General features: G+C 38.9%; 1 protein-coding gene across 8 annotated transcripts in view; it reads right to left on the minus strand.

Annotated features, from left to right (window-relative positions):
• The window catches only part of ralgapa1 (Ral GTPase activating protein catalytic subunit alpha 1), a 148,181-nt gene that overhangs the window by 87,925 nt on the left and 40,807 nt on the right, over window positions 1-19,449 (minus strand). For all 8 annotated transcript variants that reach the window (XM_057860334.1, XM_057860335.1, XM_057860337.1 and 5 more), the window contains 18 exons: window positions 16,619-16,786; window positions 16,044-16,214; window positions 15,773-15,966; window positions 15,598-15,696; window positions 13,376-13,531; window positions 13,138-13,266; window positions 11,342-11,467; window positions 10,858-10,916; window positions 10,519-10,627; window positions 8,750-8,860; window positions 8,586-8,654; window positions 8,377-8,514; window positions 8,129-8,312; window positions 3,783-3,901; window positions 3,314-3,433; window positions 862-1,474; window positions 622-737; window positions 144-268 (listed from right to left, as the gene is read on the minus strand). In XM_057860334.1, the coding sequence (XP_057716317.1) occupies window positions 144-268; window positions 622-737; window positions 862-1,474; window positions 3,314-3,433; window positions 3,783-3,901; window positions 8,129-8,312; window positions 8,377-8,514; window positions 8,586-8,654; window positions 8,750-8,860; window positions 10,519-10,627; window positions 10,858-10,916; window positions 11,342-11,467; window positions 13,138-13,266; window positions 13,376-13,531; window positions 15,598-15,696; window positions 15,773-15,966; window positions 16,044-16,214; window positions 16,619-16,786 (2,806 nt within the window). The remainder of the gene's footprint in view (window positions 1-143; window positions 269-621; window positions 738-861; window positions 1,475-3,313; window positions 3,434-3,782; window positions 3,902-8,128; window positions 8,313-8,376; window positions 8,515-8,585; window positions 8,655-8,749; window positions 8,861-10,518; window positions 10,628-10,857; window positions 10,917-11,341; window positions 11,468-13,137; window positions 13,267-13,375; window positions 13,532-15,597; window positions 15,697-15,772; window positions 15,967-16,043; window positions 16,215-16,618; window positions 16,787-19,449) is intronic.

Raw genomic sequence — 19,449 nt, forward strand, 5'->3', positions numbered from 1 at the left:
AAAAGTATTTGGCAATAAATTCTCTATTGCATACTTAAAAACATGGAAAAATCGTCTTTACGGCCATTTATCCTAGGTGTTGTCTTTCCCTCTAATTGCAGCAAGCTGAAGGTCACGTCTTCAAAGTCATCCAGGAACCTCACCTCTTTTCCCATGAGTTCAGTCCCAGGATGTTGATTAGTAACCTGCAGTAGTAAAAAGCTGACTGAGGTGTTTGAGTATCTGGCTCGCTCTGTTCCACTGCTCTCATATTCAACTCCTCACCTCTCTGAAACAGAGATAATTCCAGACAGTTAAGGAGAAACATTAAAATCACAGTGATAGAAGCTGTGTAATAGAAGTAAGAGGCTATGCAAATGTGTGAGGTGACTACAAAGCGAAGTCCCAATTTTTTATTTGTTTTTTAAAACAACATGGCTAAATCTACTAGATTAAAAAAGTTTTGAGTGTGGGGTTTTCCTTTAACATAAACAAGAAGTTTAAATGTTAAAACGCACATCTGACAGCAACAGAATATTGTTTCCCTACGAAATGTTATGTCAACTTAAATCCAATTGTTAAAAACTAATCAGCCAACTCCCAGATAATGATCTTTTCATGATTTGTGTGACAATAACGCACATGAAGGACAAACTCTCGCTCCGCTGCACTTTGCTTCAAGATAGCATTGATGACATCATTCTCCTGCTTCTCTGAAACACAAGCTGGAGGCGGAACCGGGATATTTAGTGGCAATCCTGTGAAGAAAAGTAGTAAAGTCAAGCTGCGCATTTGAACTTGTTTTTGTATGTGTTATCCTAAGTGGGCTATTTTCTAGTTTTAAATAAGTGACACAATCCCGGTTGTTGTTTTTTTTTGTACCCGCTCTCTGTAGACACTCAGGGCTTGAGTATCCGAGGTACTGCAGCATTTCATCCAGAGCATCATCTCCATCCGTCAGAGTATTCCATGACGGAACCACTTCCCGACATACCCGTTTTGCCAATGGTGGTGCTAGAAGTTGCTCAAAGCCAGCCTCGACCATGTTCACAGTTTGTTCCTTGCTCCCCTCCACCTGTTTCTTTTCCTCCCCTTCCCCCTGACCTCCTTGCAGTCGCACAGTTTCTTTATCTGCAACATTACTCCCTTCGTTGTCCTCATCCATATCTCCCTCCAGCTCAGGACTTAGTGCGTCTATCGCACTTCCTCCATTCTCTGACTCTTTAAGCCGGTCTTCCTGACTGCCTTCTCTCCGCTCCTCTTTGATCTTTTGGGTTGGGGTGTGAAGAATGAGATTCACACCATGAGGGGATTGGTTGTGTGTCAATTTTGTGTGCGCTGGGCTGCTTGGGGAGCATGGTGGAGGCCCGTAGAGTACAGCAGAGTCCCAGGAGTGTTTTCCGGCTACATCCCGAATAATAACACGAACACAAGCAGGAGCAGAGGACAGACCAGCTGTCATTCCACCTCCCGGTACACCAGACTCTGACCGAATCTGGAAATTACAGAGGTAAGATTAAATAGTACCAACAAAATGCAAAAAATGATTGAGGGACATTATACTATTTTCCTTATCATTCTCTATTGCACTTACATTGAATTATACAGTGCTGGCCAAAAGTATTGGCACCCCTGCAATTCTGTCAGATAATGCTCAATTTCTCCCAGAAAATGATTGCAATTACAAATGATTTGGTCGTAATACCTACATTGAGTTTGCTTAGAATGAAAAAACAAAAACGAGAATGGAAAAACAAAGTAAATCCTTATCATTTTACACAAAACTACAAAAACTGGTCGTACAAAAGTATTGGCACCCTTTGAAAAATCATGTGATGCTTCTCTAATTTATGTTGTGAACAGCACCTGTTACTTACCTGTGGCACATAACAGGTGGTGGCAATAACTAAATCAAATGTGCAGCCAGTCAAAATGGATTAAAGTTGACTCAACCTTTGTCCTGAGTCCTTGTGTGCACCACATTGAGCATGGAGAAAAGAAACAAAACCAAAGACCTGTCTGAGAACTTGAGAAGAAAAAATGTGAGGAAGCATGGGCAATCTCAAGGCTGCAAGTCCATCTCCAAAGTCCTGAATGTTCCTGTGTCTACCGTGCGCAGTGTCATCAATAAGTGTAAAGCCCATGGCACTGTGGCTAACCTCCCTAGATGTGGACGGAAATGAAAAATTAACAAGAGAGTGCTGCCAAAGATTGTGCAGATGGTGGATAAAGAACCTCGACTAACATCCAAAAATGTTCAAGCTGTCCTGCAGTCCGAGGCTACAACAGTGTCAACCCGTACTATCCTTCGGCATTTGAATGAAAAGGGACTCTATGGTAGGATACCCAGGAAGACCCCACTTCTGACCCAAAGACATAAAAAATCCAGGCTGGAATTTGTCAAAACAGGTTGACAAAACCAAAAACGTTTGGAAGAATGTTCTCTGGTCAGATGAGACAAAAGTAGAGCTTTTTGGGAAAAGGCATCATCATAGAGTTTACAGGAAAAAAAACGAGGCCTTCAAAGAAAAGAACACTGTCCCCACAGTCAAACACAGCGGAGGTTCCCTGATGTTTTGGGGTTGCTTTTCTGGTTCCCTGATGTTTTGGGGTTGCTTTTCTGCCTCTGGCACTGGACTGCTTGACCGTGTGCATGGGATGATAAAGTCTGAAGACTACCAACAAATTTTGCAGCACAATGTAGGGCCCAGTGTGAGAAAGTTGGGTCTCCCTCAGAGGTCATGGGTCTTCCAGCAAGACAATGACCAAAACACACTAGAAAATGGTTTGAGAGAAAGCACTGGAGACTTCCGAAGTGGCCAGCAATGAGTCCAGACCTGAATCCCATAGAACACCTGTGGAGAGATCTGAAAATGGCAGTTTGCAGAAGGCACCCTTCAAATCCCAGAGACCTGGAGCAGTTGGCCAAAGAAGAATGGTCTAAATTTCCAGCAGTACATTGTAAAAAAAAACTCATTGATGGATACCGGTTGTTCGCAGTTATTTTGTCTAAGGGTTGTGCTACCAAGTATTAGGCTGAGGGTGCCAATACTTTTGTCCGGCCCATTTTTGGAGTTTTGTGTAAAATGATAATGATTTAATTTTTTTTCATTCTCCATTGTGTTTTTTCATTGCAAGCAATATAAATGAAGACATTACTACCAAAGCATTTGTAATTCCAATTATTTTCTGGGAGAAATGGAGCATTATCTGACAGAATTGCAAGGGTGCCAATACTTTTGGCCAGCACTGTAAAACATTTCTGAGAGCACCGTGAAAGCAGATTAACATAATGGACACTGATGATGCCTTAAAATGAGCAAAAATAAGTTACCTGAAGCACTGAAAGCAGCGTAGAGCCATTCAATGACAGGAACTGTAGATTTGGTGAGTGGAAGAGCTCAGGGCCAAGATCTGCACTTTCACAGTAAGGGTTGTCCTGGTTTTCACACACCTAGAAATACATAAATAAAAAAATAAAGAACAGTATGTCACAGAACGCAAAAAAAAACAAAAACTAATTACCTCTGCTGGTACATGAATCCTAAGGAAGGCAAAGGTTATGTAATTGGTTCAGTCTGTCTGTTTGTTTTAATGTTTATGTTCAAGATAACTCAAAAACCAACTAAGGGATTATTATCAAACTTGCAGGATATTTTTGTAATATGAAACAGAATTTTGTTTATTAATTGCAACCTTTCCAGTCTAATTGTTTTAAGTTCTCCTGCTTTTAAAATTTGCAAATGCAATTGATGTCAAATTATAAATGTGTGCAGTGTTACAAACAATGTCATTAAAAGTACCTGGCTGGAGAGTGTAGCAGGCCCCCCAGACATTGGGTAATGCCCTAGATGGTTGACAAGGTGGGTGATAACAGTCCTGGCTGCAATGGAAACCAGACCCTGTTGGATACGACTACGGACTACAGAAAGAGGACAACAAGAAGGAAGAAGAGTAAGGATCACACCTTAAAGATTACGTGTGTATGTGTATGCATACCTGTCAATTGTACGGTTTTGGCGTAATTTGTACAAGTGATTTTTAAATGTGTACGGCGTACGTTCAAAATTATGTTTTTCGTGCATTACGTTTTTTTTCTCTGTTCGGATTTTGTCACCGTTTCGGCAACGAGACAATGTGCGTTACTACATTGGTTGAATGACGCGAGAAAAGTGAGAGACACCGAGAGAGAAGAGCGGGAGTGGGAAGGAGAGAAGAGTGTGGTGACGCTGTTGCAAACGCGATGCTAGGCGGCTCCAATATTTCCTGACTGTAGCCGACAACCTACAATCTACACCCACTTGATGCTACACTAGATATCACATGCATATAGAACTACATGCGAAATGACAGACTCGACGGCATTAGTAAATAGCTGCCATTTTAAAGCAGTAGACTTCTCAGAAAGGCTCTGTTGTAGTGAACCTTCCTGTCGAACCTAAGTAACTTTTTATCTAAAATACTCCTAAATCGGCAAAATCTAGACTTGAATCTATCTTTAAATGAAGAAACAGTTTTAAAACTTTCACATGTCGAAAGTAGACAGAAGGGAACTAATGCAAAAACAGCAGCAATTTCAACAACTTTAACACTTGATTCACATTAAATGACTTCCAAACATAGCAAAGGTTACTATGTTTTTTGTTTTTTTTTAAAGTGAAAAAAGGAAAATAAACATGAAAGGTAACACCAGTTACTTTGCCAAGTAACTAATTACTCTTACATTCAGGTAAGTGTTACTAACTCAATTACTTTTTGGGAGAAATAATTTATAACTATAATTAATTATTTTTTTAAAGTAAGATTAACAACACTGGACATAAAGATGAAGTCTGCAGAATGAAAAGTGACGAAAGCGGAGATTTTATTCTGCCAATTTGTTGCCGAACACAATTTGCCTGCAACTATTGCTGATCACTCCTCAGAATTAGCAAAAGAAATGTTCCCTGACTCAAAGATTGCATCAATATGTTAATTTCATCAATTGACCTTTTTAATTTATAATTGGACACACTAACAAACTACCTTCAAGTCAAACTGAATTGCGAGCTGAAGTGCCATGAAGTGCAGCCATCAAAAGGCATGACAGAAATTGCCAAAAGTGTTGCATACAATTATTTAAAAAAAAAAAAGGCAGTTAAATTTTAGAAATCATGATGTAGCTGAAGATATTGATTGTTCTTTGATTGCACCAGGTTATAAGTGACAATATTACCAATAAATTTATTCAATTTTAAAAATTGAATTTTATTTTTGTTTCATATTGCACGCTATATAAAACGTTGTAAGATTAGTCACCAATTTGTAAGGGCATACGTCACTATTTGTAAGATTGCCAACAGCCTCGGGTTGACAGGTACGTGTGTGTGGGGGGGGCTGATACTCAGACAAGTTATCTAAAAAATTTTTTTTCCCAATGTTCTCTAAAAGAATGCTGTGCTTTAAACAGAAATTTACGACACGTAATATGATACAATAAACATTGTTTCGTGTACATTGACTAGTAAAACTTTAGGAATGAATGCAACAGCAAGTAAGAGGTGCAGACACAGTTAATCAATACATAGCGTACCCCGTGCTGGCAAGAAGCCAATGCCATCACGCACTGTGCTGCCAGAGGATCTTACCAGATTAAGATAATTATAAATGCATGCACACGCACAGGTGGGAAAAGAAGGAGGACAAGAAAACAAAATATTAGCACTGAAGACAAAAAACAGTAGCTCACAGGGTGCTGCAGTTATAAGACTCATTGCTTTGTCCTGGTGGACCACAGCAGGGGACCGACCACACTTACACTTGGACACACAAAAGTGTCCATTCATGCGCATGCACCCCTTCACTCCTTTATAATTGGCACTGCCATGGTGACAGTGGGTCAAATTGTCAAAGCTGTATGAGTCAGTAAGCGACTTTAACATTTAGACAAAATCTAACTCATGTTTCTGAGACTACTGTGGAAGTTTGTGTCATTTGATTATTAAGATAAAGTATTTGGAATAATTCAGCAATCAGCCAGAAACACACATTTGGGGGTACAGATTAAAACAAATCAAATAATCATGTTTTATCGACACCAGTGCTAGTATTGGGACCGATAAAGCACCAAAATGGCGTTATCAACATCGGGAAGAACTATGAAATCTCGTGACGATGCTGTAAAATATGTACCATAATTTTAAGGCGCACTTGACTATAAGCCGCCACCCACCAAATTTGACACAAACGCAGCATTTGTTCATAGATAAGCCGCACCGGACTACAAGCCGCAGCTGTCCTCACTGTATTATGCAGTGGTGGATGAAGTACTCCCTTTTTTTTTTACTTTAGTAAAAGTTCAGATACAGGTGCAAAACATTTCTTAAGTAAAATTATAAGTATCGAAGAAAAAAAAATACTCAAGTAAAAGTACAAAAGTACTTGCTTTAAAATTTACTGTACAACTAAAAAGTCGAAGTATTTTCCCCCGATGAAAAATGTAATATACATATATATTCATTCATTTTCCATGCCGCTTTTCCTCACGAGGGTCGCGGTATACATATATATATATATACACACACACACATAGACATCTGAGTCAATATTCAATGAAATATCCAGAAATTCATGGACTGCTCAGTTTTAGTTAAAACTGCAGAATTGAAAAACAAGCAATAAAATTGACTACACTCTAAACAGAAGCTTAACAAGCTCAAAAACTCCAAAACTTTAATGTTTTAAGTTTAATGACAGACAAGCAAGCAACTATCAGGTGCATACCATCACCAACTGTACATGAGTGTGGTGTTTTTTATTGGTCAATATCTTGTTCACCTGCCTAATCTTTCGTGTACTTGTGTTGCTGCCTCTAGTGCTCAATTACGGTATAGTTGCACGGGGTTTATCGACTGCATCGAAGCATGAAAACTGAACAATTCACGATAAAAAAACAAATAAACAATCAAAAGTAACGCGTAACGCAGGCGACAATTTAAAAAGTAGACTAGTGGAGTAAAAAGTACAGATACCTGCCATAAACTGTAGTGAAGTAAAAGTACCACTTCATATTTGTACTTAAGTAAAAAAGAGATACACAAAAATGAACTTAAACACAGTAACAAACTACTTTATTTTGTTGTATTCCACCACTGGTATTATGGGATGTTTACACCAAAAGATATTAAACGGTAACTCTTTCTTTGACAGCGGCGTCTTAAGACTGTCATAATTATGACAGGACACTGTCATGTGCATTAATGAATACTTATGACAGATGTCATTTTGTGTCATCTGGCAAATCATCTAACTTTTGATTGGATTGTAAAACATCCGATCTGGATTGAATGGAGTAAGTGACAAAATTAGCTGAATGGCACTTAATGACATCTGTCATGTGTCATATCATAATTATGACGGTCTTATGACAGTCTTGTGACGCCACTGTCAAATGAAGTGTTACCTTTTAACCCAAATATATCAACAAATAAGTCACACTGGGCTATAAGCCGCAAGATTCAAAATGAGGGAAAAAGATAGTCGCTTACAGTCCGAAAATTAAGGTACTTTTCGAGATTATTTCTAAACGTTGGTCGCCCTACCTAAAATGGCCGCCAGCTACACACACCGCCTTATAAAAGGAGCACTTCTCGCCCTTCCCAAGATGATGATAGATGTCCAATCATGTGGTGTCCATACATCCAATCCTTCTGCTGTCAATTTCAATGAGTTTATCACTAGTAGACGTACAATCCATTTGAAGTGGGAGGATAGCCCTCCCATTTCAAATTAATTGGACATCTATCACCGTCAATAGCAGACAATGTGTTAAGCAGTGTCGGACCATGCCATCATACCAATTACAATCAGTAATTTAGTATTAAAAAGAAAAAAAAGTATAAAGTATCAGCATCGGCCAATAACACAAAGCCACGTGTCAGAATCAGGGGCCAAAAAATTGTATCGGTGCAACACTAATAATGATGGAACATGATCACATATAGTAGTAGCCCCAAAAGCAGTTTCATGTTTACAGATCTTACAGTATATCAACATCAAAACACACACACACACACAATCTGAACAATTTTTTTATACCTGCCACGTTCCGCCATAGTGAATTTGACCAAAACAATTTAAAAAAATACGCATTTGAAAATTAATAAAATACCTTCAGTGACAGGTTGCAGTTTGCTGGAGCGTTCAGATTCCGGACTATGCAGCGGTTCAGGCTCCCTAAGGCTTTCCAATGGCAAAAACGGATCATAGTCTGAGCTTGACAAATCTGAGAGCTGCAGTGGGTAATACTTTGGGCTGCTGAAAGACTGGGCTCCATACACACAGCCATGCAAAACCTGAAAGAAGCAAGATGAAAAATAACTTTTAATTTTGGTAAAGATATTTTTGTCAAAAGCAGACCTTATAAATGCAGCTGAGCAGGGTCTTCAGAGGCTGGTCCTTATCTGGGGGGCTTCGCGTTCGAACAGGTTCAAGTAGAGTCTTTGGAGGGAGAGCCATCACCCAGTCCAACAGACACAACAGAAGGGACACGACCAGCTGCACCCAAGTGTGTGAAAGGTTACTCGCAATGTTAAAGAAACAAAGAGCAAATGATTGTGTATATGTACCCTCTTATCCAGCTCATGAGGAGAGGACTCAGTAGTAGGTAGCAAGTGTGTAATGGTGGCGATCAAAATCTGGGAAGGAACAACAACACAGCAATTTGGACATACGAATACTTTATGTAGAATTTAAGGAATTTATAATATGGTAACAAATCAATTTGTCCCACCTCAACTATCTTTTTTGGAGTGTCAATCGGAAATTTTTGAAGATGATCCACGTAACTGATCAAAAGGTGAAGGATGTCTGATGCCACCAGTGCCACATTCTTATTGGTGTACTGGGGGAGAACACATAGTTTCTTGTAAGCTTAATAATCTTACTACAGGAACACTAGGACGTGAAAACAATCAGTTAATGATTAAATAATTTATTAAAACAGTGAGACAAAGGTTCAATTCAGGAACAATAGTATTCACTTTAATGGGCCTGAAGTCCAAATAATGCATCGAAAACATCTATTAAAGACGGCGAAGATAATTTACAGAGACTCTAAATGGGATTATGATTTACAAAGGAAAAATCCTTCCAGATCAAAGGATGTACTCAGATGAGAAATAAAGCAAATGGCACTGTATGGAAAAATGACAATCCCTCAAGCATTTTGTGTGTGTGATTGTGTGTGATAATGTGGGCATGTCACAGAGCCCATGGCTGGTTTGACTGGCTGATGGTACGAAGGCAAAAGTAGACAAGATGTGTGCATGCGATAGGATAAGTGTGTTTGTAACAGAGCTTGCAGCATCCCCCCTGGATGGACCTCCTATCAGAAAGAAGACCAAACATATTGACAGTCCAGGGTTTGCTCCCAGGAGTCCGTGAATGCAAGTGTGTTCAGCACCACTGGCTCGATTAGACTATTGGCTGCCGATACACAAGCTAGGGATTCCAAGGTGGAAAAGGTATGCGTGTGCATCTATGTGTGCTTGAGTCCACTTGGCTATGGATAACACAATACAATTTGGACAGCATCTCTCTGATGCACAGGCCTCCCAGTCTGGTGGCCTGAAACACACCAGTCTCAGATGGTCTGAGGCAGGTTCACCAACCAACACCAACATCTTTTCCAGAAACATTTTCCATCATACCTTGGCTCCATGCAGCCTACAATGTTAAATCCACAGACAACGCAGCTGTTAATTTTGCAGCCAGAGCTTTGGTGCAATTCAATGACCTTCACTTTGATTTTCATACATTCATACATTACAATATGCAGCCCATTTGCAGACTTTAAATCCAATTACCCGTGACTGTAACCAAATATTAAAACAACCACCACCCTCAGCTAGCTTTGGAAATAATTTGATGAGTTCATAGTTCCGGGGCAAATCAGTTTCATATTGTGAGCATATAAAAATTACATTGTAGAAAATTTAGCTTTATTTTTTTCTATTCAAGACCGACGAGACCATGAGTTCTGATGTTTTCTCCATATTTAATCACACTTTGTGGTTTCGAATCCTCAAGCTAATTAATCACAGTCAAAATTAAAACAAGATGCTGAATGCAACTAGAATATAATCATTAACTCACTGGTTGCCATTCAAAGCACTAGATGTCAGACCCAGGACTTACACAAATGATCATTAGTTTCCACCCACCCATTTTAAAAGGTCTGGACGTCTACTAGTGATAAACTCATTTAAATTCACAGCAGAAGAATGAACAGAACCACATTATTGGACATCATCAGCCAAGACGTCATCAAGTTTCATATGTTTGCCGAAATGGGAATGTTGCATGTCTTATCACCTTGCCAGCGACAGCTGTTGTTGTTGCCCAGGGCAGTCAGGGAGCAATTAACTTCGAGCCCTGTGGTCTGTCTGAATTTTAAGAGTGCCAAAGTTGACCTTATATTATATAATTCTACAAGATGGCTTGAATATTATTGAGCAAATTTGTAGCTAGTGGTAAAGAAAAAAGCAAATGATGACTGACCTTTAGAGTAACACAGATGACATTAAGAGCGTCGTTAATTTGTGGATGTTGAGTCCCATGAGCCAGCTCCTCAGACAGCCAGATGCCCAGACTGCACAAAGCTACACACCTGACAGATTAAAACAAAAACGAAACAGAATGATCAACAGTTTCTCACTTGTGCTGCAGTTACAAATAAGTGAAGTGACAAAATATAAGTTGAGAATTTTCTTATCTGAAAGCTTAAAAATAAACCAATCTCTGATATGTTTTCAAAACATCACGTGTCACTTTATTGTAGAAGTGTTGTTCTGTTCTTTCAAACACTTAATTAGCCTAAGAAAAGGCATACGTGTCTACCTGGCAGGAGCAGAGGGTTCATCCCTGGCAGAGGTAAGTATAGTTTTGATAATGTGCTCCTAAAAAAGAAAGAAACATGTAATTGGTCTCAAGATCGGTTGATGTGTACTTAACAACTTCGTGAAATATTACATACACAAACACTTCCTGTCCCTTGGAGGTAATGACTGCTTAGCGATTCAAAACGTTTCTGCCTAGTACAGAAACATCGTGCAAGCCTGAGATGCTACCATGCATGACATTAACGGTTTACAAAGCAACAACAAAATTACTGCCTTTGACCGTTTTGACTTTTACAACAATGAATGATGAGACATGAATCTGTTAAGTGTGATACCAGTGGAGAGAGGACATGCTTTACAGTGGGTTTGACCTAAAGTGGGTTCAATGTTTTTTTTTTGCTTAGTTTTAGCTTAAATGTTTTGATTACATCTACATTGTTTACCACCAATGAAAACATCACTGTTGATGACCGTCTATTTACCTTGACGTCAGGGAACTTTGTAAGTGCAACATCAGCTGTGGTGGGGCAAAGGGCAGGAAGCTCCCCAAAGAAATTTGGAAAACAGACAAGAGATCCAAGAAGGATCTGGGCTTCGACTCTTGGAGCCTAAAAAGAATTAAGAAAATAATGCATCTATTATAGCATGACTGTCAGACAGAAATCTTCCATGTCCAGTCAGATTTTTTTTTCTTCACAGAGCTTTTTGTCTTTTCTTGTGTCTTATTTTACAGATAACTGACCAACGTGAGGTATTACAGTATTGGCCCGAATATAAGACGGTGTTTTTTGCATTGAAATAAGACTGAAAAAGCCTTATATTCGCGGTCTAGACATTATACCCATTCACGACGCTAGATGGCGCCAGATACCACTGAAGCGATGTTCTGTCATGACAGATCTCAGCTACTCTCCCCATTCACGACGCTAGATGGCGCCAGATATCATTTAAGTGATGTTCTGTCATGACAGATCTCAGCTACTCTCAAATTTAACCAATTTGCATAATTTTATTGCAATGTTTTTCCTTATTCAGATTTGTTTCAAGACCACAGTTTACAGTTGACTTCACTTTGATGGTTCATGCAGTTATTGCAATTTTGTTGTTTTTTCACAATATCAAAAATTTATCTACATTTCAAAAACCAGAGGCCATTCGTTTACAAATGTGATTGCACTTTAGTTTACATATTTAAATGTTCAGATATTAACATTTGAATGAGGCAAAATAACATGCTTTTTCTCTTAAATATATTGTTATAATCATTTGTTTCGGATGTACTGTAATTATTTTCTGTATGAACATTAATTTGGTGTTCAAAAAGTCTTTTTTTCAAACTTGAGTCTTGAAAAAGAGGGGGTCGTCATAATCAGGGCTGTCTTATATCCGGGCCAATACGGTAATAATGGCTTACACTTTTTGACAACGCAATATTAACAGTTCAACAAACAGGCCTTAAAACCATATCCCAATTTTTGGCATGGCCGTATTCATAACCTTTTGGGATGCAAAGTATCACGATATATCACCATTTCAATATGTTGTCACACCCCTAACTCTCAATATCACTTGCTCAGTTGTTACTGTGCCGTACATTTGCACTATTGGTATGTGTATTATACTGCTAAATTGTTTGCTATAGTAGCTTGTTTGTTGTGATAATAGAGTGGCTCAAACCAAAACATAATTCTGATTTTGGAGATGTCAAGATATCACCCTCTCTAGCAAGAATACACTGTATTTTATAATGAAATGTAAAAATAGAAAAGCAAGTGCGTTTTGGAATATCCTGTAGACGAGAAAAGCTATGTTGTATTGATATTTTCTATTTTGGCATGCGTGTTGTAATTGTAAAGAAAATATGTACAGCAAAATCTGCAGACTACTGCTGTAGCCAGTCAGTCAGTAGCTGACAGGTGAGTCACACCATCATCATCCATCAGCTGATAAAGGTGCATCACACCAACACCAGTGACTCTCTGATGAAGGCGGAAGTGTTTGCCGAAACATGTCAGGTAATTAAAACGACCTAAAACAATTGTCTGGCATAAAAGAAAAATTCAACTAATACAGCAGTAGCTTCTTAACACATTCATTGCCATTCACCGTGATCGACATTAAATCCATTTGAATTGGGATTGCTTGCAGTGAGTGACCATGTTTCACAGCTATTGGCAGCGATAGACGTCCAATCAAATTTTGGATCGGACAGCTAACGCCGTCAGTGACAGCCAGTGAGTAAACTGTATTGTGTGTAAATGACTTTCAGTCTTATTACATTTAATGATGAGCAAGAGGTGACTCGAGAAGCTGCGATGATAAAGTCGAGTATCAACATGGTGGCTCCAGGTAGACCAATACTGAAGAACCTGGGACTGCAGTGCTTGATAATTGTATTCACAATGTCCTAATTGAGAAAAACAAATCACAAACAGAGCTGCAGTCACATCATATTTGCAGGTCTTTCATTTTAAACGCTACTTTAAATTAGGGGCCAAGTGAAATGTTTGCTGTACCTGGTCTTGGTGCAGCAATCCTTGATGCATAATGTTGTAAAAGTGAGTAAGAAAGTCTGTGTTTGGCGACACATCTTGTCGTCTCTTCATTATCCTGCAGATCAACTTATAGGCATGAAGCTTTCCCTGTTTGTAACGTTCAGTCAACATGGTGGCCTGGTTGAGAAAGCACATATTTTTTTCCATTACTAAATTGAGTCAACTATAAATGTGACAGAAACGAAACTGATTATTGAAGAGAATATTAGCTATGGTGACTTCTGATGGAACAATCGTATTATATATACAGCATATACAGTGGAATGAAAAAGTATCTGAACCGTTTGGAATATATCATATTTCTGCATAAAATCCTCAAATGTGATCTGATCTTTGTAAAAATCACAAAGATGAAAAAACTGCTTGAACTAAAACCACACAAACATTAATACGTTTTCATATTTTAATGAGGATAGTATTCAAACAATGACAGAAAGGGGGAAGAATAAGTAAGTGAACCATCACATTTAATATTTTGTGGCCTCCTCTTTGGTAACAATAACTTCAACCAGACACTTCCTGCAGCTGCAGATCAGTCTGGCACATCGATCAGGACTAATCCTGGTCCATTCTTCTCTCTCTCTCTCTCTCTCTCTCTCTCTCTCTCTACAAAACTGCTGTAGTTCAGTCAGATTCATGGGATGTGTTGCATGAATCGCTGTCTTTAGGTCATGCAACAGCATCTCAATGGGGTTCAAGTCTGGACTTTGACTTAGCCACTCCAGAACGTGTATTTTGTTCTTCTGAAACCATTCTGAAGTTGATTTACTTCTGTGTTTTGGATCATTGCCTTGTTGCAGCATCCATCCTCTTTTTAGCTTCAACTGTCTGACAGACAGCCTAAGGTTTTCCTGCAAAACATTGTGATAATGTTTTTAATTCATTCTTCCATTAATGATTGCAAGTTGTTCAGGCCCTGAGGTAGCAAAACGGCCACAAATCATGAGGCTCCCTCCACCATGCTTCACGGTGGGGATGACGTGTTGATGTTGGTGAGCTGTTCCATTTTTCCTCCACACATGATGTTGTGTGTTACTCCCCAAAAATTCAACTTTGGTTTCATCAGTCCACAAAATATTTTGTCAAAACTTCTGTGGAGTGTCCAAGTGCCTTGTTGCGACAGCAGTGGCTTTCTCCGTGGAGTCCTACCATGAACACCATTCTTGGCCATTGTTTTACATATAGTTTATGTGTGTACAGAGATATTGGACTGTGCCAGTGATTTCTGGAAGTCTTCAGCAGCCACTCTAGGGTTCTTTTTTTACCTCTCTGAGTATTCCGCGCTGAACTCTTGGCATCATCTTTGGTGGACGGCCACTCCTTGGGAGAGAAGCAAAAGTGACAAACTCTCTTCATTTGTAGACAACTTCTCTGACTGTCGATTGATGAACATCCAGACTTTTAGAAATGGGCTTGTATCCATTCCCAGCTTTAGAGAAATCAACGATCCTTGATCGCAGGTCTTCAGACAGCTCTTTTGACCGAGCCATGATGCACATCAAACAATGCTTCTTATCAGGACATTTATTACCATGTGTTTTTTATAGGGCACGGCAGCTTTAAACCACTCATCAGTGATTGGGCACACACCAGACTTAAAATGTTTGGTAAAAATTGGTTAGAATTGCTCTTCAAATCTCCTTAGGTAGAGGGTTAACTTAGTTGTTTTCTCCCTTCTGTTATTGTTTGCATACTATACTCATTAAAATATGAAAACTTATAAATGTTTGGGTGGTTTTAGATAAAGCAGACACTGTATTTTCATTTGTGTGATTTTGACTAAGATCAGATCACATTTGATGGTGATTTTAAGCAGAAATGTGAGAAATTCCAAAAGGTTCAGATACTTTTTCATACCACTGTAGGTATGTATGCAATTATAAAAACACTTTTTCAAATCTTCACTTTGCTATCCATCATTATCAATGTAAAATTAATGGAAACCTGCATGCACTAAATTACAGTGTAACCGGAAAAAAAAATCTTTAAATGGTATCCTGTCTGTTATAAATAATATTCCTCGCAGGAGAGAACACAGAGTTAATTTGAAGCTCTCAGGGATAGCTGCCTCTACCTTTCGTTTTGGTCTCCTGAGCCCAGCAGACAAAGAAAAAGTCTGTTCTTTGTGTTGAACCTATTAAGTTGTTTTTAAGATAATTCTAACACTTCTCACTCCTACTTACCTTAAAGAGCCAGGGAGTAAGGATTCTAAGAGGTGGGATCAGAACAGGTGGTGGTGGTGATGACTGGTTGTCATGAGAAATACCCAAATTATCTCTGATCTGTAGATAATTAAGAACTGAATTAGGAGTACAGCTATTTCAGAATGGCTTGCGACATTAGTGTCTCTTTACACACCTTTGCAAGGTTTTGCCAAAGCTCACACAGGTAGTCAAACACCTGAGCATGGATCTCTGGGTCTTTAATGCAATTCACATCCCCTAATATACCCAGCATTCTCCGCCACATGACTGTAGCAACATCTGCATGCCATCCAGTGAGGGAACCACCTGCCATGACGCTACAATCCTCCCCGGGAAATTCAGTGGTTTCTAAAATTGATTAAAATGCCAGTCAATCGTAAACTTCACTTCTGCTGGACAAAACTAACACACACAAAAATCATCACCTAGATCATCAGGAGTCTGCAGCACAGAGTTGTGAAGTTTTTCATCTAGCTGCAAGTGTGTGTGTGAGTGACAGTGTGCACGCGTGATATGGTCTGCTGTTAATGTAGCCGGGGAAGGTGTCTGGGAACGAGAGCCCCCGAGAGAATGCATGGGAGACGCACTCTCTGAACCTTGACATAAAAAGCACAAATTATCTTACAACCTGTGAGCCAAAGGTGGGTTTCAAAGAATAAACATTTCCCCTAATGCAGAGGTGGCAAGGTCTGGTCCTCGAGAGCCTCAATCCAGGTCTGTTTTCCAGTTCTCACTCCTGTAACACACCTGAATCAAATGATCAGCTCATCACAAACCTCTGTAGAAGTCTGAAAATGATCCTGATTATTAGATTAAGGTGTGTTAGAGGACAGAGACATAGAAAACAGGCTGGATTGAAGCTCTCGGGGACCGGACATGGCCACCCCTGCCTTAATACAATATAAAACAGGCTACAAGAATTTACAGATTAAAAAAATAAATGGCCCTTTTCACATTTACAGTATATTTCAAATAGATCAACATAGTTCAATATACAAACCAGTGACAGTGACTGTGTGGCTAAGGCTACTGGTCTCAGAGTCAATATGAAGCGTCGTCAAACTTGCTACTTCATGTTCATCACAAGCAACACCCCCTCCCAGACTGTCCTGGTCCAACGAGCTTCCTCGATCTTCACCGCCACAGATTTCCGAATTAAATGCAAAATCTATACAAAAGGAAAGTGGAATATATGTAAGCATTCTCATTTTTAAACTTAAGAATTATAAAAGTTGTGTAATGCTGAGAAAGAAAGTCAGGAGCACGGAGGGCAACGAATTGTACTGTTAACGTTATGTACATGCCAAAATAGGGTGGGCTATTGTTTACAATACATATGGCGGAAAACATTCAGGTGACTTGAAGTTCTGCTCTGAGACCCCCAATTTGGCCACATTTCAAAATTGTCCGATATGCCATACATCATTGGAAAGCTTAAAATCTCTATTTTCTGGGGGAAGAAATTTAAAAAAAAAAATTTTTTTTAAACAGCAAAACCCGATCTGGAAGTGAGAGCACGCGAGAGCAGAATTACAGATGCCATGACTTTAACGAGATATTATGGCGTATTTACCTTGTTGCGATTCAAAAACTCCATGTAGCATGTATCACTGAGTGTCAGGACACAGCTGTGAATGGCCACAGCTGGATGCTTTTGGGATTTTAAGGGTGAAACACTGTAATATAACAAGGGTCGTGATGCAGAAATTGCAGACATTGAGGAGTGGTCGAGATTTTGTCTTTCATATATTTACCCTTTAAAACGTTGTTTTTCAGTTTTTCTTTATTTGGAACAATTGTTTATCATCTAAAATATCGGAGAAAATGCGATAGTAACAACAACAACAAAAATACAATTATAAAAGTTTAAAATATGCGAGTGAATAATTTTTAAAAGTCGTTTCTTTTTTTTAAAATGAAATATTAGACATCAATTAATGATTCTAAACTAAAAATGACATTTTGAATAATAAATATAATTACCTACCTTCGTTTTATGGCTGGGCTGAAACAAAAGCGGTTGCGCCACGTCTGTAAACGGGGGTTTCCAGGGTAAAACGGACAAATTAAAAATAGTTTGGGGGCTTAATGCGTTATGAATCTGCTATGGCAGCATATAGACACATTGTTCTATCAAACACAACAGTTGTTTTGGCTTAAAATACTGCAGTTTCTTTTAAAGAGGAGTGCAAGAGCAGAAACTGCTTTTTCAATCTTGTCTGTGTTTTCCGCCATATATAAAAATAACAAAAGTATGTTGAGACAAACACAGTACAAAATAGGACAAGGAAAAAAACATAACAGTGATACTGGAACTCTGACAAAATACTCAATATTGCAGAGACATGACCTCCTAAACTGACATACTATTTTGCATTGATTTTTAGCAGGTTATTTATGAGCGCCTTGAAAGGTGGAAAAGCGCTATATAAGTATAACACCATTTACCATTTAACAAACATGAGCTGGACCTGTCAGATTTGAATATTTAACACTCTCACTCTGAATGTGAGCCTCCTTGAAGATCACAGAAAATGAAGGCTGCCGTTTTTTTTTTTTTTTGTGTACTGTTTACATAATTTAATGCCAACAACAACAGACATCCAACTGATTTAAACTTCGGCGTACTGACTGTAAATCCTACTCTTTATGAATGAACAGGATATCTGCCCCTGACACTGGCAGCCAATGAGTTAAGTTAGGATGGAAATATAACATGACATCATTCGTTATTACCAAGCAAGAAGAGAAATTTTTAAGCTGGAATTTTAAGGTAACATTAGGCTGCTTTATAATAGCTAATAAATTAAATACAGGGGTGAAAGTGGGCGGAAACAGCCAGGAACGCAGTTCCGGTATAAGATTCGGGGCTGAAACGCAGTTCCGGTATAAGAATCAGGGCCAGAACGCAGATTCAGGGCCGGAACGTTGTTCCGGTATATGGGGCATTGATTCCAAAAATATGACGGCAACTGTCAAAACGCTATGAAAAATTAAATAAATAAAAAATACAAAGCTGCTACAAATGCATTTCATCTCCAAGAAGAAAACAATCTACAACAATCAGATTTACATACACAAGTGTTAACAACAAGCATAAGAAATTGCTTCTATAGCGTAATCCGTTTCCACCGATATTTATTATTTATTTTATTCCACGGACGGCATGGAGGTTTCCCCAGCTGCTGCAGTTATCGGAGTTTGACGATGACGAGTCACGTTAATGTGCGAATGCACGCAGCAAAGCGAAACGCCTGGACTCATTTATCCGTTCAATTGGCTGACATACTGACATGGGGTCACCAGAGATAGTTAGCTCTGATTGGTTCAAATGTACATGTTTTCTGAAACCGCCCCCCCCAAAAAAAACAAACAAACAAAAAAAATTTTCCACGGACGGCATGGAGGTTTCCCCAGCTGCTGCAGTTATCGGAGTTTGACGATGACGAGTCAAGTTAATGTGCGAATGCACGCAGCAAAGCGAAACGCCTGGACTCATTTATCCGTTCAATTGGCTGACATACTGACATGGGGTCACCAGAGATAGTTAGCTCTGATTGGTTCAAATGTACGTTTTCTGAAACCGGCAAAAAAAAAAAAAAAAAAAAAAAAAGGGGATGTGCAACAGAAAATGGATCAAATCTTTAAGAGCAAGGAAAGAGTTAAGTGGCTTATTTATCATATTTAGTTTTATTTGCTCTGATGGCGAGCTTTGGACTTATATTTGTTCATTTATGTTAGGCTACTCCATCATTTCCTTTTAATTTAAAAAAGTCAAGGTTTACGCGCACTTCAAAATATATTCCATTTCACTCTGCATAATATAGGTCA

The sequence above is a fragment of the Corythoichthys intestinalis genome, chromosome 15, assembly GCF_030265065.1.
Source record: "Corythoichthys intestinalis isolate RoL2023-P3 chromosome 15, ASM3026506v1, whole genome shotgun sequence".
Classification (NCBI taxonomy): Eukaryota; Metazoa; Chordata; class Actinopteri; order Syngnathiformes; family Syngnathidae; genus Corythoichthys; species Corythoichthys intestinalis.